Source organism: Podarcis melisellensis, assembly GCF_964234715.1.
Source record: "Podarcis melisellensis genome assembly, chromosome: 5".
NCBI classification, from domain to species: domain Eukaryota; kingdom Metazoa; phylum Chordata; class Lepidosauria; order Squamata; family Lacertidae; genus Podarcis; species Podarcis melisellensis.
The window spans coordinates 73,104,350-73,127,436 of NC_138537.1; the positions used below are offsets into that span (position 1 = coordinate 73,104,350).

A 23,087-nucleotide genomic window follows, 5' to 3' on the forward strand; every position below is an offset into this window, starting at 1 on the left:
CTTTGATTTTTATGCCTATTTCTCATGGTGGATGTAAGGTTGGGCTTCTCTTGCTCTTGAGAGATGGCAGAAGACTTCCAGCAGATGTTTCTTCAGCCTTCCCAATTGCCTGTAATTCCTGATCTTAAAAAGCCCCCAGCAGGAGAAGCTGCCCTGCAATGTCTTCCTCTCAACCTTTATTTGGGGGAGACGAGACCGGTACAGTCAACAACTTTCTTTTTAAGGGAAGCACAAATCGCTGGAGAAGTACAGGCCACTGCAGAGATGCTTTGCAGAATGAAAGAAAAGTCATTTACAAAAAGACGCCTTGACCACCTTGAAAATAAGCTATACAGAACAAAAGCTACACCCCACCCCTGAGAATTTCTCCAAAATTTTCTTTCCCCCAGCATAATGTTCAAGTTCAATTTCTCTTCTCGTAAACCCATGGAAAATATTCAAAAGTGTGTGGGGGGGGAGACACACACCACAAGACAAATATTTGGCACAGCACGAGTTCAAATGGCACAAAGGGGGGTTAAATTGGCTATACTACAGCACCCCAATAAATCGAGCCCTTGAGAGCTAAATTAGGTAATTCCCCTACACCTCTTCCTAACCATCTGAGTTCTGAATCCTCTCTCTTTTTTTCTTTTTCTAAAGGCATGTTTGGCGATGAAGCCATTCATAACTGCCTATCCACAGACAGTTTGTGGTGGTGTAATTGACAGTGAGCCCACTGCAAAAAAATAATAAAAATGAAAATGCTGTTTTAATAACCTTATCCTAAAACACATTTTGTTGTATGCCTCAAAGGGTTTCAATAAAAAAAACCCCAACCTGCAGAGACATATTTTCTTGGCTTAAACACCAATCCAGAGGATATAAATGTAGTCCAGCTATAATGACATATTTATAGGCCTATAAAGCTTACACTACAGCTTTCATACTTCACTTAAAGGAACTCTGTAAGAAGCAGTGTTATATAAAATAATTTGATTTCCCCCCTTTGCAGACGGTAGACCAAGCAATGAAGATACATATGTATTTTTCAAAAAATCAACTTCCCCATCTTTAATAGACACGTTTGCACTGCATAGTTGCGAAAAAATCTGGAAAATGAATAACCCATCAGTCAGCTATTTTCTTCTGCTTTACCAAATATGGATATCCAAGTTCATTTGCTTTTTTAAAAAAAAACCTTTCAATGATTTTGAAGACAAAAACAAAGCAAAACAAAAACCCACACAACTAGAGGCCCTACAAGTGAGTGATTTAATCAGACCAATTCTTCTGGAAAAACAGGTTCCCATGCTCATTATGAATAATACATTCCACAACCAAATCTATTTTTATCTGCACAGTATTGTTGCTTTTCTGTTATTTTGATAAACAAACGAAAGAAATAGCCTTATTTATGCACACCAATCCACAACGCCCTTAGTACGAAGTTGTGCCTTGGGCTTGGATGGGATTTCTCTGAAGTAAAGGAACAGAGGGGGACAGGGGATAGGCCAGAGGTTTTACCTCATGGGTAGCCAATGTGCTGTCCTCCTGATAAAACTCCCATTATGCCTGATCATTGGCCACACTGGCTAAGGCTAGATAGAAGTCATAGTCCAACCCAAATGACACAGAGAGCACAGCAGCCATTTTGGGGGCTACAATCTCGCGCGGGTCAACGCCCCACAAGATGGCATCCTGGTTTTTCACCTCAAAATGTTAGACGGTATGCATTATCATGCTTCTGAAGGAAAGTTATACTCAGATGAATTTATACCGATTGCATAGCAGCCACACAATTCTCAGAATGTTGGAGGTGGCACGTGAAGTCTCGACAAACATCAAGACTCGCTGCAGCGACGGAGCCGTGATTCTATACGCATTTACGGTCCAATGACTACCCTAAAGTAAACCCTATGGAACTCAGTGGGCTTACTCCCAGCTCACTGTGTATAGGACGGCCGCCATCTTTGGAAGCACCTACCACAAGGTCTTAGAACCTGCTTCTAAGTAAGCATGCCAGAACACACAGTACTGCTTCCCAGATTTAACAGATGCAGTTGGGAGCTTTCAATCCCAGCTACCGGGAACGATCCAGAAAAAAGATAAACACCCTTAAGGCTAATTAAAATAGGACATAATGGCAGAGTTAACATGTGCTAATACCAGCAGGGCTTAAGGTGCACCCAGCCCAGGGCTATGTGCACTTTATTAACATTAAATTTCCTGGCAGCAAAGATTCTGTACCAAGAACATCTGGATTCTGCGCCCTCTATAAATTACGCGAATTTGGCTAAATTGCATTATTTTGCATAATTTATTATGGCTTTTTGCAAGTCATAGGGGAGCATAAGGAGCTATGAAAAATGCTAAAACTCTGCTGTCAGTCATTCAAAATATTATTGTCACCCCTCTTGTTAAGATTTGAGCAAGCACTGACTGCAAAGTTTTAAAGGTATGTTCATAAGGACTAGAAACCTTTAAAAAAGAAAAGAAAGATGATGTTCTCAAGAAACTGAATTCTGCACCCAATATCACCACATTCCATGCTTTCTCCATGCTCCTGCAGAATCACAACAGAAACAAAGTGATGGCATAACAGCCATGTATCTGGGAGCAGTAAGTAGCAGCATATGTGCTGATTTCATGTGCAAAAAGATGTGTAAAATGGCAGAAGGGATGCAACATGCATTCTCTCAAAGGGAAAACACTATTTGAATGTCAAAAGCCATGAGGAATAAGATTTATCCTGAAATGGGAAAAGTCTAATAGAATTTAATTGGGATGAAAAAGTAAGTTCCAACAGAGGGCTGAAAGGGACCAAAATTACTTTACATTTTTTGCCCGTCTTCTGATTACTCCATGAACTGTTTGATTTACTCTCACATCCTCAGTTTACTGGTCTAAAGGTTTTTTTTTAAAAAAAAATCACACCAGACTTCATCTTAGGGATGGGCCAATCTATTTCTAGCCCATGTCACTTTAGCAAATATCCACTCATAAACCTGATCAATAAATGGCATTAAAAAAAAATAATAATTGCACAGACCTTCACATTGAAATGAGAATTCAAACACATATTTCTGAATGCGTCTTGCAAAATAAACATTTCTAAATGTATTTTATATAAAATATATGCAATTTAAACACAAGTTGATGCATTTCTCTTTTTGAGCCGAGAACTGCATCACAAAGAATGAAATCCAAGCAGTAACTATGTTCTAATCTGCACATTAGAACAAGAGATGAAAATCACGTCAGTTTGCAATGGAATTTCCAAAGAACAGCCTCTTCAAATGCCCTTGATGCAACAGTGCATGTACAGATTCTAAGCAGAGTGCACTGGTGGCCTAATAACAAATTGCAAGACCCTGCACAGACTGTCCCTGGTCTAAATACCACTAAAGAAATGTATACTTTATATAGATACAGTATATATAGACATATAACTTCCTGTCAACAATGCTACATCTATTTATACCCAGTAACAACTTAACCTTGTATTCAATACACGCCGAAGGCAATTGTCTCACTGGGATGGCAAGGCATGCGTTTTCACTTTTAATTTCTTATCTCCTATTTATGGCTTACCCTTGGAGCTATTTAAACATCACCTTTTCAAAAACAACAACAACTGGGCAGGTACAGCTTCTTGCAACTCAACTGTGGAATCAATACACTTCCCCTTCTGCAATGTGCAGGACAGGGGAGGGGGTGATAAAATCTATGATTCGCATCCAAAGAACTGCACAAGTAGGTCAAGACACTGTGTTGGTGTGTTCTGGGTATCCCAACACACTAAAAGGGGCTTCTGTTGTAGAAATGGCAGGCATCAACGATACAGCTGAAACTGAGGGGACTTTCAGCAACAACGGGTTCATTAGGGATGGTGTACGACATGGAATAACTTTATTATGCCTCGTGTTAATCACTGGGAAGGAACCCAGGCCACAAAAAAACACCTTGGTTCAACTTTTACTACAGATGCTTTTTGCCATGTTAGATCCCAGAACAAAAGAGAAACAGATAGTTCTATGGGGCCCATCATTCTTTGAAGTCAAAGTGTGTGACCGTCAAGTTACATGGGATCTAGGGCCGGCCCTAATCTTAGGCAGAGCAAGGTGGCAACCTCAGGTGGTTGGAACATGTGGGGCAGGCAGCAGTGACATCCTCCTGATCCCCCAAAGCAATCTGGCCATTCCTGTGCCTTGGAGGACAGAGCTGCATGTGTCCTGCAACCTGTTTCCCTTGAGGGTGGTGAAGAATGCCGTCCTGTCACCAGTGTTGAAGTAGCCATTAACTTCAGTCTAGTCAAGTTCTGTGCACGGAATGGGATGCCTCGGGTGGTAAGACGTCTTACACTGGCTCTGACAAGATGACATTGAAGGAGCTAGTTTAGGCATGCCTAGTAGGGTTATTTTAAAACTCTCCACCTCCCATCTTTGCCCTGCTGACCCCTCGAGCAATATTACAACCTGATGTCAGAAGCTCCTTATATAGCAGCTTGATGTATAACACTGCGTGTGCAGAGGGGGAATGAGGTTTATTTGAGGTACACAATCACAAAGAGACCTTGGGGTAGCGGAGATGGTTGCCAGATTTTTTTAGATCCCAGCCACATGCCTCTTTATCCAACAGACAAGCACAATGGAAAAGCTGTCCAACCAAGAGTCGCAGCACCCATCGCATAGGAGGTGAACTGTCTACTTACCAAGGTCAGCCTTTTCCTTCAAAATGTCTCTAAAGTTGAGGCCGCTGTTGTGTGTGGTTTGCCTGAACCTGCTCAGCGCTTCCTTCTGGCCGTTCTTTCCCAGTTCCGTAGGTCTAATGGCTTCACCCCGGAGTCCACGTTTCCATTTGGAGAAATCTGCCTGGGCCCATTTGGCCAAGTCTTCGAGCTTCACCGTGACCTTCTCTGAAGCAGCAACAACTTCATCCTGCAAGAGACAACCAAGAGAGGGTCACATTTGGCTCCGCAATACACGGCAAAGGTTATTGTTCTGAGTCTGTGACGTCCGCTTACAGCCGTTTCGATAAAGCTTTTGCTAGGTTCATTTTCACCACCACTGAAACAGAGCATCCTAACCAAGAGGAGATCGGTAAATTTGTGGGTACGTGCTTTTGTGTGAAATAACTTTTCCTGTACCTCTTCCTCTTTCACTTTCTCAGACACACTCACGCACATCACCCACACAGTGCTCAGAAATAGCACTCACACACCAACAACAATTTAGTAGGGTGGCCACCAGTGCAATACCAAAAAGAGGCAATGCACCACAACCAAGAAAGGGCAAAAAGAGGGTGCCGATTTTAGTAAAACCTGTTGTCAGGGGCTCAGGAGGAGAGGCACAGGGAAGAGAGGAGATGGAGAGCGAAGGGGAAGAATCTGAGGGGAGCGTAGGAGAATATGACAGTGGCCCAAGGGATTCCATGAGTCTCTCCAGCGAATCGGAAGATTCGCAGAAGGGGGTGCCAGTGGCCAGGGGTAGAGGGTTCCCAAGGGGGACGCCCCAGGAGCAAGGGGGGAGCAGGGACTCCCAGAGCAGCAGTTGGAAATCAGGACCAGCTTCCCCACCAGAGCATAGTGAGGGGGAAGAGTCCCAAGTATCAGGGCCAGTGGATTCCCCACCAGGGAGAGAAGACGAGGCAGGGCTGACCACGCCTCCATCGGAGAGTCGGACAACGGAGGGGAGGTCAGATCCGGCCAGTATTCCGGAAGAGGGAAGCAGTGACAGGAGTAGTGTAACGGTTAGGAGGAAGGTCACTGGATTGGCGCGAGAAGCAAGTTCAAATGTACAGGAGCGCGGGACCGCAGAGGAGGAGGATTGGGAGCCGGGTCCCAAAGCTCGCCGGAGGCAGGGGGAGGAGCTAAGCGACTCAGCGTCAGAGGAGTCTAGAAAGGGGAATGCACCAACGGGCAGAAGGACCCAGAGAAAGAGAGAGCAGCGGAAAAGGTGGAGCAGGGCTAGGATATTAAACTGGTGTCAGAGGGGAGGAGACTCAGACGGGACTTCGCCAGTCTAGGGTTTAGGACGTAGAGCTGCGCGCTGCGGCTTTGAAATGGAAACTGAACTTCAATAAAGACCTTTGTACATAAACACAGCCTGGCGTTGGTCCTCTGTGAGCTGGGACCGAGGGGCAGCTCTGACACCTGTGTATTCTACTTTCTACGTAGAGGTGCAAATTTGGAAACAACAGCTATCATTAAAATGGAAATACAATGCGTCTCACCACACTGGGGGAAAGCAACCAGGTGACCTGCTCGACAGATGCTCATTTGTGATGGGAAACCCTCAAGGCCTCTGGCTCTCCCTTCCTGCAATTATTCTATCTGCAAACCAGGCTTGGAACAGATAGCTCTTGGAGCAGAAGATTCCTTCAAACAGAGGTCTGGCCTCCAAGGGTCCTTCTCATGTAGGAAAGTCCTCTGCAAAGTAGGGCACAAGGCCACTCTACCAGAAGTGGCTCGCTGGGTGGGGAGGAGCTGCTATTCTAGTTTCCTGTTAGGTGGGTCCCTGTTGCTCACCAGGATGGAGGGAGCAAAGGAGGTGGTGGGGAAGTTGTCATCTGCTTGTGCCCACTACACAACACACAAGCTAAAAGTTGATAAACACCATTTCTGTCTACTGCTTCCACCCAACACCAAACAAACTCATCTTTCCCTAGGTTAATATGCTAACACTTTTGCTTTAAAGTTTTGAGTGGTTGGAATGCTCGTAAACATTCAGTGACATCTTGGCAGCTGAGCCCATGGCTACAAAGGTCTTAATTCAATATATTGAAGCAAGAGCTCTTACAGCCAATTGCTACAGAGATTTTTTTCAAAGATTGCAGCATTTTACTTTGGTTATTTCTTCCTTTGCCAAGTCGATTTGATCGGGGAGGGAGTAAATTGGCAAAAGCACTATTCCACAAATCTGTGTGTTTTCTGCTTTAATCTGATCCCGCATTCAAATACGTCTATAGTAAATGCCTTAAAAGATTAAGCTGGCTTTTCATCATCAATAGATATAGCAACATCACATCTGTGGATATTTTCATTTTTAGTGGATCAACTTTTTACAGGATAAAAAATATACACGGTACAGCGGTACCTCTAGTTATGAACTTAATTCATTCCAGAGGTCCGTTCTTAACCTGAAACTGTTCTTAACTAGAGGTGTGCTTTCGCTAATGGAGCCTCTTGCTGCCGCTGCACTGCCAGCACACAATTTCCATTCTCATCCGGGGGTAAAGTTCTCAGCTCAAGGTAACTCTTCCAGGTTAGCGGAGTTTGTAACCTGAAGCGTTTGAAACCTGAGGTATTTGTAACTCGAGGTACCACTGTATATCCATGAATATCAGGCAGAGCTGGCCCAACCATGAGGCTGCTTCAGGCACCAGAAGTCCCCCAGACAGCATGCCCATAGGTGCCCCACCAACTCCTGCTTCGCCTCTGCCATTGGTGGAGAAGCATCGCCACCATCGGTGCCAATTTTAGGAAGGACGGTAAGATCTTGCAGAGCACTCAAGATCTCACATGGTTTTGGGTGAAATCTCACCCCAAATCGGTGTGCCCTTGCTCAAATTTGGCACCGGTGGTGCAGCTGCTTCTCTGTCAGCAGCAGATGGGGCAGGGCATGGGGCAGTGACCAAAGCGGGTATATGGTGGCAGGAGCAGCAGGGCAAAACAGCACTTCCTGATTCACCTCAAGCAGTAAAATGGGACGTGCCTCCCCTGATATCTAGAAAGAAATTCGAAATCAGGAGATATATACATGTATTCTGGGCACTGCCTTAAGCGCACTTTTTGAAAATGCAATTAACCTGCAAAGGTTAAAAAAAAAATCATAGCCAGATGACTAATGGTTCTAGCTAGTCCTCACATAAATGATCTTAAGTAAATATGGGATTCCTGGAACTCTGACTCACTAGAAAATTCCTCTGTTTATGGTACAGTTTCCCTGGCTTATATACAAATATTGAATTTAAGTCTTATCCTAAAAATTAAATGAAACTGTGATGTAATCCCAAAAGAAATACTACAGAAATTCTACAAGTTTCCTACCAAAAGAAACTGGCACATTCTCAGGTTTCCTGCACATGTTTTCGAGATCAGAAACTAACAATACTCCCCCTGCCCACATCCCTCCTGCCTTTAAACATATATTTTATAGAAAAGCTGCTTAAATTTAGTTGAGCCTGCAGAGAATACACATGAAATAAGTACCTCTCTCTCTTTTAAAAATTATCATAACAGATCGTGTTACAACATAGAAAACATGAAATAAGCGCTTGGAGCTGTAACCTTCCAGGAAAAATACCAGCTCGTTTCACCCATGATGAATAAGCAAAACTGTGTTTTACAGAACTCACAAAGGTAGTAAAGGAGCAAAATGCTATAGTAGCAAAACCAGCATTCCATGATTTAAGTCGGACACTTGAAACAATCAGGATGCAGCAACTCAGGGAGTGCTGAGGAGTCAGTGATTTTAATAGAGTAACTCTAGAATAAATTAACTGGGGATTTGTAGCTTCAAATCTACCTGCCTTGCATTCATTATTGAACTAATGCACATGAAGTGCTTTGAACTCCCAAACAGGCGGAATAATACAAAGTATTATTGTTATTATTACTATTATGTTTAGGGAAGCTTTTAATGTTTGATGTATTATAGTATTTTAATACTTTTTTGGAAGCTGCCCAGAGTGGCTGGGGAAGCCCAGCCAGATGGGCGGGGTATAAATAATAAATTATTATTATTATTATTATTACTACATCATATGTGTTTTCTTGCAACTTCGAAATTCCACCTCATATTTTTATCTTGCCCTTTCCCCCAGGAACTCTTCTGGTAGCAGCCATGGGGTTTATCCCCATATTATCCTCACTACAGACTTGTAAAGTAGGTTCATGATCATTACAGTCCATTCCATTTAGGGCAAATGGGGCATTGCCCCACCACCATCTGTCTGCCTTCCAGGGGCGTAGCGTGGGTTGTCAGCACCCGGGGCAAGGCAAGTAATTTGTGCCCCCTAACCCGTGGATTTGCGCCCCCTAACCCTAACCCCCAGATGTTGCGCTTGGTGCGGCCGGGCCCCCCTGCACCCCCCCCCCCGCTGCGCCACTGCTGCCTTCTTACTTACAACCAGTCAGGGAGTGGCTGTCATAGCTCCTGGCCTTACCTGCTGCTTGGACTCTCTGTCTACTCCCTGCCAGTTGCAAAGGGGACCAGCCAACACTATTCACAGCTAAAATATGGGACTGGCCCAACGATAAACAATATGGGTCATCACTGAATGGGGATTTGACTCTGGGCCTCTGCGGCCCAATTCAAAAACGTTCTGTCCACCACCCCTGGGATGGACTACATATATTGATTCCACTCCCATCAGCCCCAACCAGCATGGCCAATGGTCAGGGATGATACAAGCTGTAGTTCAGTAATATCTGGAGGGTACCATGTTAAGCACCCTGCCTCGCATCATACCCTCCAACGTCCTATTCCATCTGACTGGGTTGTCACTCTGAACGCCACACTGGGGCAGCTTCCAACATATATAAAAACCATAACATTGAACATTTAAAACTTCCCTATACAGGGCTGCCTTCAGGTGTCTTCTAAAGCTTGTACTGTTACCTATCTCCTTGGGTCGGGGTCTGCATACCTCCAACATTTCTCCGATGAAAATAGGGACATCCCAAGGAAAAGCGGGACATTCCAGGATCAAATCAGAAACCAGGACAGCTTTTGTAAATCTGGGACTGTTCTTGGGAAGTAGGGACACTTGGAGGGTCTGTTACACTATACTGTATAATGCTTTGTATACAGCAGATAATAATAATAATAATAATAATAATAATAATAATAATAATAATAATAATAATAATAATTTATTATTTATACCCCGCCCATCTGGCTGGGTTTCCCCAGCCACTCTGCGTGGCTTCCAACAGAACACTAAAATACAATAACCTATTCAACATTAAAAGCTTCCCTAAACAGCAGCAGCCGACAGTGGGGTAGGGTAGAAGCACTCAGGTGACCTTCCAGCAGGTGAGTCACCACTGCCAACCACGAGGGGAAGGATGGTGGTGAGATCGGCACGGTGCAAAGGTAACGGCCAATCCAGTCCAGCGCTCCTGCCAATGCGTTTGCGCCATGCCGCCCTCCCCAGACCTCGCCTCTCCCCCGCCAGGTAAGCGCCTCTGCCCCACCATACCATCTGCCACACGCACGGCTCACTCATGCATGTGCAAACCCTTGGTTCCTCCCTGAGTCAGCCCCATTGGAAAACAATGCTTTCGATGCTACAAATGTTCTACCTCCAGTGTCCTATCTCTGGTGGCCCATCCAGCCATGCAAATCATCACCTGATGTTACATCAGCAAGTGAGGAAGATACATGACTGTGAATCAGCCCTCAGACAAGGCAAAAAGGAGACACGGTTGTTATTACAAAAGGATAAAGGCATGAACTGGCTCCCATCTGTTTTAACACATGCATTCCTCTGGTAATAAGATATTGCTTAACAGCCAACCAAATGAAGAAAACATGGGGGAGGGCTATTATGAGAGGTTACCCCCAGTACTTTTTCTTTTGGGGAGGAAAAGCGGATTAAAACACACACACACACACACCCTTCCCCCATTTTGTGACTTATAATGTTTGAACAAGGAGTCATCTCCTGCTAGATATCGATCAAATATTTGGTCAAAAATAAAAGGCAAGATTGTGGGCTTAGGATGCAGTAGAAGTACATTTTCTATGATCTTCAACTAAACCGTGGAAACAGTGCCTTAACTTCCTGCCTGTCGGTAATCTTGTCAACACTGCAAAGTATGTTGTAGTGGGTACCTACTACAGTTGGCAGAGCATAGTATCTAAAAGCACAATGTGTGAGCTGGCATGTCCATTCCTTGATAATATCTCACCTCAGCCACTGACTTGCTAAGCAGCCTCAGTCCAGCCACTATGATCTCAGACTCAGCCCCCTTCTGTCTAACATTATGGGGATAACAATACTGGCCCTACTTCAAATGGGGAGCCTGGGACCCCCACACCTCAGATGTTGCTGGATTACAGTTCCCATCATCTCTGACCTGTGGTCACCCTGGTTGGGGCTGGTGGTGAGAGCTTGAGTCCAACAACGTCATTATTATTAGTATTGTTGTCATTTATATACCGCCATTCATCCGAAGATCTCAGGGCAGTTCACAATATAGGTTCCCCGCTCTTGCTTTAGATAGTGTGTGTAAAGGGCTTTTACCACTTTTTTAAAAAGCACTAAAAATGCTAATTATTAACTAACTTGTTTGTGGTAATTAGAATCAACATCTTGTTCTCTCTTCTTTGTCACAGTTCTCATAAATTACTGCTATAAATTACCATTATTTGATCAATATTTAACCAAGTCAATTGATCAAACATTGTCTGAAAAGACAGCCAGTGCTACCTACAGTCCCTGCCCACCCCCAAAAGAACCATCATCTGTTGCATACATTAATGTCTTATATATGCTCATTCTATAATGTATGAAGCAAGCTTAATGGGCCAAGGTGCCGCAAACACACACACACACACATATCCACACACAGCATTTTAAGGACCCTCTGCATAAGATCATCTGTCTGTGCACAATTAAGCCTTAAGCATCAGCTTTTTGAAAACGCTCAGCAATGCAAAGGTTATGATAAGCAGCTATTTTTCATAAAACCCAGAGATCCAGATCAAATGTGGCCTTGGTTAAAGTGCTCTTTTCCAAAGTAGCTGTTATGACCAAATTATTATTGCTTCCATTACCAGTTTGTTCACATCCTTTCCAAGAATTGCTATGACTAACTTTTGGTTGGCATTCAAAGCAAGCAAAGCAAACAATTTAATAACCAAAAGACAAGTACAATCATTACTACATCATCAATGAATAATCCTGTTATTGAGAATACAACCTTTATACTCATAGACTCTGAGACATACAAAGTACACACAGAGACTATAAACTCTGTACTGCCGTGAAAATAACTATTTCCCTTCTCCTACCAGCTCAACACACACTCCCTGCCAAATTTATTTCGTAATACATTCATGGTTTAGTTGAGAAATCTAATAAAAAGTGGAACCTTGAAATATCAGAAGCTACATAAAAGTACAGAGCCATTCACACCACACATTTAAAGCAATACTAGTACCTCACTTTAACAGGCACTGCTTTCCCCAAAGAATCCTGGGAACTGTAGTTTGCCATGGATGCTGGGAGTTTCTAAAAGGTAAAGGTAAAGGACTCCTGACAGTTAAGTGCAGTCGCAGACAATTCTGGGGTTGTGGCGCTCATCTCGCTTTACAGGCTGAGGGAGCCGGCGTTTTGTCCGCTGACAGTTTTTCCAGGTCATGTGGCCAGCATGGCTGAGCGGCTTCTGGGGAAACCAGAGCACCGCATGGAAACACCATTTACCTTCCCGCTGGAGCGGTACCTATTTGTGTACTTGCACTTTTTGGTGTGCTTTCGAACTGCTGGGTTGGCAGGAGCAGGGACCGAGTAACGGGAGCTCACCCCATCGCGGGGATTCGAACCGCTGACCTTCTGATCAGCAAGCACAAGAGGCTCAGTGGTTGAGACCGTGAAAACAGCACCATCTGCGTATCCCAAGTTGCTAGGGAGTTGTTAGGAGACCCCTATTTGCCTCACAGAGCTACATTTCCAGAATTACTGGAAAGGCTAGAAACCTGCCATTAAAAAAAGATGCAGTTATGACGATTCTATAAAATGAAAGCCAGAGTCCTCAATTACCCCAGTTTGTTTGGAGGACAGGTGATGTTGCTCGGGGAGAACTGTGGAATATGGAGTCCTGTGCACAGCTTTCAAATATCATGCTGTTTGTTTGTTTATTTAATTCTTTTGACCCTCCATCCTGTATCTGAAGTCTGAAGGTGTGTCACAACTTTTTTTAAAAAATAACAACAGCAGCATAAATTAATATGTCAAAATGTGCAACCCATCTTCTGAATTAAAATATAGATAGATTTGCCATTCTCAACCTCATTTTATGATAAATCGTTTTATATAAATCTTTGGGAGGCTTTGCCCATGTGAAAAAAAAAGATTGCAACATTTGTCTCTGTGTGCTAATCTATCTGAATCTAGAAGTCCCTGTTGCAACACAGTGCAACAATGAGGTCTGCTGAAATGTGACTTGTCAAATGCGCTCATCAATCAATAAGTGAAGGTTGACTTTGTTAGAAGTATGGTAGTGCATTTTTTTTTGCCAGGAAGTTAATTTTAGAATCCCCATCATTTTTATTTATTTTTAAAGCATGATCTACACACTAGGAGTCATGAGACCAGTGTGTGTTTAGCTTTTTAGAAAGCTGTAGTTTTAAGCACAGAGGTAACAAAATCTAGGGTTTTCAAATTCACCTTCAAATTAATCCTTCTGGAATTTCACATTTCACATTTCTTTTAATTATTAATCCAAAATCAAGGCCTACACCTCACAATATGGCAAAGCAAACACTATGAGTGTGGAATGTGTATGATTTGTGGCCAGCCACACTGCATCAGCATTCTGGTGTGATTTGGGCACATCCCCAGGGATTATAGAGAGGGCTAGATCCAGCACAGCCCTTCCACAAATACGCCTTTCCATTCACGGAATAGCTCTTCCTGTCCACAGGGGGGGCTTTGATCGAATGGAAGTTCACACTCACAGAAGGGCTGGGAGGCAATGCCTGCCTATTTCCTCTTTCCCCACAACTTCCTGTGCCACCTCCCTCAGCATTCCAGAAGCAGACCCTCAAAGTGCCCCTATTTTCCAGGGCCAGTCCCAGATTTACAGAAGCCGTTCCAGTTTCTGATTTGGTCCTGGAATGTCCTTAGGACATCCCAATTTTCATTGGAGAAATGTTGGAGAGTATGGAGTTATGCGATCCCTGAGCCATGAAGATAAGTAACTATACAACCTTTAGAAGACATCTGAAGGTAGCCCTCTATAGGCAATTTTTTTTTAAAAAAAAAGTTTAATGTTTTATGATGTTTTTATATATGCTGGAAGCCATCCAGAGTGGCTGGGGCAACCCAGATAGATGGGTGGGATATGCTGTATTTTTTGCTCTATAGGACGCACCCAATCATAGGACGCACCTAATTTTACAGGGGGAGAACAAGGGAAAAAAATCTCTCCCTCTCTGCGCAGCACCCCTTCAGCAAAGCGGCAGGAGAAATATTTCTCCTCCTGCTTTGCTGAAGGGGTGCTGCACAGAGAGGGAAAGCTGTGCAGCGCCTCTCCAGCGAAGCGAAGCCTCCAGAGTGCAGCGGGAACTCCCGCCCGCTCCGAAGGCTTCGCGTTGCTTTCACTGAAGCCTGGAGAGTGAGAGGGGTCGGTGCGCACTGACCCCTCTCGCTCTCCAGGCTTCAGCGAAAGCAACGCGAAGCCTCCGGAGCACGGTGGGAGCGCTCCCACTGCACTTCAGAGGCTTCACGTTGCTTTCGCTGAAGCCATGGAGCCTGCATTCGCTCCATAAGACTCACACACATTTCCCCTTAATTTTTGGAGGGGGGGAAGTGCATCTTATAGAGCGAAAAATACGGTAAATAACAAAACAAGAAACAACAACCATTATTATTATTATTGAATAGGATGTTCCTACTTTCATTGGAGCAATGTTGGAGGGTATGCAGAAAGTCACCCATCCTCTAAAGCAGTAGTTCCCAATTAGGGCTCTGGAAACCCTTGAGGGTTTGTGGAATGCACCCAGGGGGTCTGCAGTCTCATCCCTTGCCTCTCCCCCAACTAATTTTTTGTCATTTTTGCATAGTAATATTTTTATGGTCTGTTTTTTAGTGTTCCAAAAATCCTTTGCTTATTAGGGGCTACCTCACATTTTGTTCAAAAAATTGCTTTGCTGAGGTAACTACCTTAGAGTTATCAAAATTTTCAAAAGTAGAGGGTCCTTGGCTTGGCTTTTGAAAAATAGGGGGTCCTCAGTAAGTAGCTAATTGGGAATGACTGCTCTAAAGTAAGTGGGGAGGGGGGAACAAGCTTCCGCAGGGGAAACCTGATGAAAATCGCCAAGAGCGGGAACTTCTGCATAGAGTTCCACTCATGAACCTCATGTTCCAACCCATTATGTATGATTACAAGGTTTGCTCAGCCATGATGAGCCCTCACGGGAAGGTTGCGGGTAAACGGTGCATTCTCGACCTCACCTACAAAACATGGGAAGAGAGATGAGGACCAGGCCTTTCAAAGGCTTTGTAAGCATAAATCAAAACCCTTTGGAGTGTGGGAATTAATTAAAATCTTTAAAATTAGCCATCTTGCTAGGATACAAAACCAGAAACACTTAGGATTGGCAGCAGCTAAAACATTTCAGGTACTACAGTTATTACAAGCATCTTGTAGGCAAATAATTATTTTGTCTAATTGCCTATTTAGACTGAAGATTATGCTGCTAAAAAATGGCTAATTATCTTCAGGTATGAGAAATACAGCATCCCTCTGGTACTATAATGTTCCAAGTTTTCTTCTTGTTCTAAATATGTTGTGGAAAGGTGAAACTACAATCAGGGCTGTAGGTATTCTCAGGGACTGTGAGCTGTTTTGGTTCAGTCTCTAGTTATTTAAATGCCATTTAACATGCTGAGAATCTCAAGGTTCCTTCAGATGACCTGTTTATTGAGCATTCATGCTGATCCGCTTGCACAGAGCTTATTCAGGAGTTAGACTGCATCTGGTCTTTACTGACTATTTGTTTTGATTTGTTTGCAGGTCTGTTATGACAGTGAGCATTTGCGTGTCGAGGTCCCCAGGTCCACCCCAATAACTCACACACCACACAGAAATTTTTGTTTAAGATTTTTGGCATAATTTTGGCCACAACTTTATTAAAATACAAATTTGTGAGTGGTTGCGTAGGCATTGGTTGCGACTATCTGCCCCCACCATGGGGGACAGACTGACATTCCGCACGATGCGAAAGTCAGAATGGGGGTTACGCGGAGCAGGGAACCTGCCCTCACCCCAAATGCAACCAGGAGCTCATTGCTATGGCCCGAGCCCCCTTGACAGAGTGGACAAGCAATAGTTAGCCCCCAATTCCTTTAACGGAATCCCTTGCAGCAGCAGCATTAGAGGGGCAGGCACAGCCAATCCATGCCCCTCAACCAACCAAACCATAAACCAATGCCTAACCGCAACCTTACAAGTTGTGAAGATTTGCTATGCAGTAGGCAAAAACCAAATGGCCCCAGCCAATCAGCCAGATGGACAAAATTCCTATCAGGCCCCCGCTCCAAAGCAGACGACCCCATGACAGGCATAGCAAGGTCAAAGCGAACAACCCTATTCTAGGGAGGGAGGGACGGGCAATCCGCTGCACGGGCGAAAAGAGGAAGCCCTAGCCTCGTGCAAGGAGTTTTAGCATTTCTGGCTGTCAATCAATAAATGGCAACATTAACTTCTTCCCAACAACAAGGGAAGCCCCAATCGCATCAGTGGCCAACAATCAATTAGCCCGCCCTCCAACTTTGGAGTGTCCTGGCAGCCCCCACCACAACACGTGCTCTCCATGAAGCAGAACACGCTTTGTCCTGCATGAATCCTGATTAGCTTGTGGGGTGTTTATACATCTTCCTGTTGGGCATTTGTTCATCCCACACTTTTCAATGCATTTCTCCATCACTTCCCAAACTGCAAAAGGACTGGTTCTTTTTTTAAATATAGAATTTGTTGCGCCAAGGTGACACAGCCCTGTAATCTGCTTTGATTGTGCAAACCTAAAGCTCAAATCCATCCCGCAAAATAGTGATAGTCTGGATATACTTTCAGCTTCTTTTCTGCCCCCTCCCCTCCCCTTTTCTTTGGCAAAGCAATTCTCTATCCCTCCTGACCCCAGGGGAAAGTGTGTGTGTGTGTGTGTGTGTGTGTGTGTGTGTGTGTAATCAGTATCTATATGCCTATTAAGAATGGTGTTCTCTGGGTGGATTACAAACAACTTAAACAACAAAATAAAAGAATAATTAAAGAAGAATAAATGCAGTTTACACATTCCAGTTACTGTCTGTAAAAGTAGTCACCCATGACCATTGCACATATCTCCTCCCACATTTCACACCTAATACCTTTGGCACTAAATGACAAACAGCTGCTATGGGTTCCATGCCACTAAATAAAAAAATATGATCTAGCAACTCACCAAAAGCTCCATCTGCACTATCCATTTAAAGCAGTATCGTATCTAACCAGTCAAGGCTTCCTCCCACAATGAATCCTGGGAACTGTAGTCCGTTAAGAGTGCTGAGTGTTGATAAAAGCCTTCTATTCCTCTTGCCTGACTTGTCATAGGGGAGATTGTGGATGGGTGAGAGAGGGAACTGACCAGGAACCCAGGCAGATGATAGAGAGACCTCCAGTTCTGGGGCAGGATTGTCCAAGTCCAATGGTCCCTTGAGGTTATTGGAGCAGCCCCTCCAAGTGTCCCTATTTTCCAGGGACAGCCCCGGGTTTACAAAAGCCATGCTGGTTTCTGATTTGATCCCAGAATGACCCACTTTTTATTAGGGCGTCCTAAATGTTGGAGGGTATGGAATAGGATGTCCCTATTTTTGTCAGAGAAATGTTGGAGGGTATGTTGGAGCCATGTGGAGATCTGCTGGAGGGTCCTGCTCACCTTGCTCCTCATCAGAGAAGACCCCATGTTTGAGATCTGGGCAGGGCTGCACCCTGACCGAGAATCTGAGCTTTTAGAGATCTATATTTTTTTTAAAAAATGAATATTCCACTGCTGCTGCAATTACCAACAGCAACACAGCACAAATGGGACCACTGTGCAGTTTCAGGGAGTTTTGTTTAGAGTCTTGCAACCATACAGACCAACAACAAGGCCCCATCAGAGGCACGGACTTCCCACTTTTAACTTAATGGGGTGTTAACTTCAAAGCCTGTGTGTGACCATTTCAATGTCAGGCAATTAAGACTCCCTAAAATACAAACACTCAGCTTGAGTCATTAAAGGAAACATAAAGAGGCAGCTAAGCCCAATTTATTTTCGACTCCAATGGGTCCACACAGAGGTGAAAAAGCCTTGAATGTAACAAACAAAAAAGCGGGGGGGGGGGGGACACACCCAACAGCCCTCAAACAAAAATTGCCAAAGGAAAGTGTACATATTTACTCACTGAACAGCTACTAATCTTCCCATTTGAAGTTAAAGGACTTTTCACTCTGTCACGAGCAAACTACAAATGACAGATCACTTGCATTTGCTTTAATGCACAAGACAAAACATGCCGCAGATATAAGAGTGGCCTCTTATTGTGGATTATTTTACAAGATAGGCATTAAGCTGGCTATCAACATTGTACTCGCGTTGCATAATCACTTAAAGGCCGCAAGGAAGTACAAATCAACCCTTTTGCAGAACTTCACCTTAAACACCAACCATGTAATTTTGGGCATGGCGCCTCTTGACGTAGTATTATTTTTTTCCTTAACTCTGCTCACCTTGGGCTTGACTTCAAAGCCTATGGAAATAAATGGAAAACATCCCCATACATTTCAATCGCCCCTGTTTTCTTGGGGAGAGTCCCAGTTCCTCACTTCCTTATATTCATTCCTTGAATATCACTGTCCCAGTTTTGCCTTTCGGGGAGATTTTGAGAGTGGTTTTAAGAGCATTTTGTCAATGTATTGGGGGAACTGCCCACACTTCCCTAAATCTGCTGCTGGCACACAACATGTAAATGCACATGTGTGAATATATACAGGACAATTATATCTTTCCAGTAAATCCTGAAGACAAACAATCCTCTTTGCTTCAAATTCATGGGACTAGACCCAACTTGGAGCTAAGCTGAGTCTTTGTAACTTGTCTGCCGCAGACAAGTGGCATTGCTAGCCCACTGTTTCAGATAAAACACACATGTAAACATGTCTACCCAGATAGCAATACAGAGTATTCCAGGAGCACTAATCCTTAGCGAGACAACTGCAGAGCTACAACCACATTAGAGAGTCATCATCTATGAAAACCTTGCAGGGTATGCAGTCATTAAGTCCACAGACTTTATGATGTTGACTGCCCTGACCTAAATGCATGAGTTCATAGACAACCAAGGGTAAAGACACACAGACATTAGCTACAGTATTATGGAAGTCGCTTTTGACTCCCTTCCTGCATTATCTTCCACATGACTGGAAACATATTGAGGGGGAGAGCACAGCCATGCCCACTGGCCCTGTTTTTCATCCCACCCCCCACTGTTCATGCAGGGAATGGGACACAACTTTGAGCTTGTGGGGAAAGGCTCTCTCCCAGTTACCAATGGGAGTTTTCATCCCAAGGCTCATAGGGACCACTTATGGAGTTCTGTCTTTAACTGGTTCCAGTTTAAGAGTAAATGCTGATCTTGGGCGCCTATTGGGTGGGGAGGGACAGAACGATCATCCCCTTTTATTTTAGACCACATATGATCACCTTTCTCTCTATTATGGGGTAACACCAACAAATGCTATTAAAATATTCTGGTTCTTTTGCAATTGAATCTTGATTATATCATGTACCAGGCTTTGAAAGTTGCTTTTCATTTATTTCACCCCCTTCCTTCCCATCAACCCTAAAAAGGAATCCCTTATGCTTCTGTCTAATCAGTCTTAAATTTGCACTTGCAGAGGTTTTTAATTCACTTATGACATGATACGGAGAAACACCCAATATGAGAAAAGGCAAGCATTTTGTTTCAAATATGTGTTGTAAAGGTAGACAGTTCTCATTAAGGGCTAGGAACCCTTTTTTACTCGTCATGTCAACTCCTTGCCTACAGGAGTGACTCAGGTCTCAGTTGGTTAATTAATGGTTTTACATTCCAGCACAAAATGATCCCAGATGGAAAGCTTTGATTAGAATGCACAGAAATATTTATTCTGGTCAGATACATTTCATAAGAACTAGTTTGACTACTGTAGTATCACCAGCGTGGTTTCAGTGAGATTATTAGCCATATATAATGCTAAAAGGCATACTGAACTCTGTAGTGTACATCCGGGTTGCCTCACAAAACTTTCTGTTCCCTGTACATGTGAGCAGTAGTCAAATCAGAATCCAAGCATGCGTTTACATGGAGAAACACAGTTAGGAGATTATACACAGAGATCAACAGCAGCTCCCACTGAACTCCCAGTGGGCTGTGTACACACAGCACATTAAAGCATTGTTAATGCTGTAACTATGGTTTGCTTCAAACAGGCAGAATGCTGGTCCACACTGCTCAAAAGTCCCCCACTGTGATTTGTTTCTCCCAGCATCATGCAGCCGGGAGCCATAGAGGAGTCAAGTGATGACTGTAGGCAATCCTGTGAAGAAGCAACAGGAGTGTGAACTATCCCCAACCATCCTAGAAATTACGGTTGTGCAAGGATTCAAAATTAAAATTAAGGCCTAAGTCTGATTTATTAAGGCCAGAAACTTTACCCCTTTACTTCAATAGAGCTGAGTCAACATGGTTAGGATTGTATGGTAAGACACGCAATTGCTATTAATGGATCTCTTTTGCTACCTGTTTCAAATATAGCTTTAAGGCCACTCCCAAACAGGCAAAGAGCCAAATAGACAAGACATTTTAAAAGGTTGATTTTTTTTATTGTACCTTCCAAACAGTGGTACTAAATGTCAATGATACTAAAACTGTGGCCTATGGACCAAATAGACAATGGTGTGCTCTCAAGCCACTCACAAAAGTACAGGTTATTGTGGGGTGGGGTAATGTTTCTTTAATAATGAAGACTTTTTCAGAGGTAGGTGTACTGATTGTGCCATGTGAAGGCAAATGGGGAAATGGTGCTTGATAGAAGGTGGATGAGGTCTCCATGCATTCTGCATCACTGAGACAATTCTCAGTCGAGAAGACTGAAGATTTGCTGACCTAGATCATCTTCGAGATTACCGAACATATTCCATATCTTCACGGTTATATCAGAAAAACCAACTTTCTTTTCTTTTCTTTTTTCTTTCTTTCTTTTTTTTTTGGGGGGGGGGGTTCAGAGCATGTGGAACACCATCTTCCAACCTTACTTTTTTGAGCGAAGTATAATGGAAAATAAATTACAACTGATTGCTCCTTTGCAGCAGCTGAGGTTAGGTTTGCAATTATTCAGCACAGCCAATTACTCTTTGCAAGGAGTTGCCTTTGGCATAAGACATGCTATGACAGGTAAGTGGCTTTGGCGATAGCACACTTCTGAAAGAGATCCCTGTATTGCAGGGACTAAATGACCCTCGTGCTCCCTTCCAACTCTACAATTCTATGATTCTATGAATAAGGCACAGTGAAGTGACGGGTCTCCAAAGGGAATGGCTCTTTTTAAACATCCACAAGACTAGGATCTGGTAATGAAACCTGGCTCCCAATATTTGACTGCAGATGGATGATGATGGTTGTGATGAAGATGATGATAGAACCTTTAAGACCAGGTCCTTGTGGATAACCACATCCACATTTCCTCAAGCTGCCCTTAACCTACCATACTCCATGACTGCTCTGTCACTGCCACACTGCAGTCCACTCAAGTTCTTCCCCTGATCTGCAACATTCGGACCTGGATCCTGACCAATCTGAATCTACCTCTAGCAACTTGGCAACCCTGTCTTTATATTGCTGCTCCCTTTAAGCAAGATGACAGCAAAACAGAGATGTTAATAACCACGCACACATGCAGGAACTTGGTATGTATATATGGTGACAGATGACTTACACAAATCTTTAGAAGATTAAAGGAATCGGCTGTATTGCATTGATGTCACCTGTAATTATATCTCTACAAAGACGTGAAGAACCACCCAGGCTGCATGCTTACTTTATGTATTTAAATACCCAACAACAGTAAATGCAGATTAAGTATTTATTTACCTGCTCACTTTCAGGTTGTTGTTTTTTTAAAAAAATACTGCCCGTCTATACAAATCAGCACTACCATAGACTAATCTCAGAGACTGAGCAGAGAGGCAGCTGAGATCTTATATCTTAGCCAAATCAGTCAACCTTAGGCAAGCCAGTACAGTATTTAATGTCAGCCTCAGTCCTTTCAGCCCCAGACTATCCCTGCTGTGCAATATAGGGGTGAGAACACTGGCCCTCCTTCTAAGAGTGTTGTAAAAATCTCTCAGTAATCCTTAAGTGCTTTCAATACTCAAAACATACTGTTTTAATCCCTTGTGGCAATGCCCCCAGAGCATATGTAGTAAGGTTACCAGACGCCCGTTTCCCGGGGACAGTCCCCGGATTTACAAATCAGTCCCCATACAAAATCCACTGAAGTTGAAAAGTGTCCCCGGATTCAATGAAAAAAATCTGGTAACCTTAATATGTAGGGGACTACCTAGATGAATTTGAGTTACATAGGCTTAAAGGTAAATTGACCCCTGACTATTAGGTCCAGTCGTGGCCGAGTTGCAGAGCTCATCTCGCTTTATTGGCCAAGGGAGCTGCCATACAGCTTCTGGGTTATGACTAAACCGCTTCTGGCGAACCAGAGCAGCACACAGAAACGCCGTTTACCTTCCCGCTGGAGCGGTATCTATTTATCTACTTGCACTTTGACGTGCTTTCAAACTGCTAGGTGGGCAGGAGCAGGGACCAAGCAACGGGAGCTCACCCGTTGTGGGGATTCAAACTGCCGACCTTCTGATCGGCAAGCCCTAGGCTCTGTGGTTTAACCCACAGCGCCACCTGCATACATGGGCTTAGGGGTTTGCATTGGACTGTACCTCTTGAAGTCCTCTTTGCATTGGACTGTACCTCCCTCCCCCAACCCCCAACCCCCATCATCTGGCAATTCTATTCCCGATAATATTTGCAGCATCCAACTGGCCTCATTTTAACAAAATCTAGTGACTGTGGTCATGCTGCTTGGAGGGGGGGTGGATACAAAAAAGAAGAGATAATAAAAATTGTCCTGTGAAGTTGAAATGATGTTCTATTAAGACTCTCAGGCCAACGCTCTCCCCAAGATTCATTATTAAGCTGCAAATATTATGTCACTGTTGTCTAAGCAACCACCGGCACCGTCTTCCAAAAGTGAAGAAATTGAGATTGCCTGACTCAGCAGATGGCTGGGGTACATGTCTCCAATAAAA

The 23,087-nt window shown here is 43.7% G+C and overlaps 1 protein-coding gene across 2 annotated transcripts in view; it reads right to left on the reverse strand.

The window, feature by feature from the left end:
- Nucleotides 1–23,087, reverse strand: part of ARID5B (AT-rich interaction domain 5B) — a 178,614-nt gene that overhangs the window by 138,103 nt on the left and 17,424 nt on the right. For both annotated transcript variants that reach the window (XM_081913490.1, XM_081913489.1), the window contains exon 3: nt 4,694–4,919. In XM_081913490.1, the coding sequence (XP_081769616.1) occupies nt 4,694–4,919 (226 nt within the window). The remainder of the gene's footprint in view (nt 1–4,693; nt 4,920–23,087) is intronic.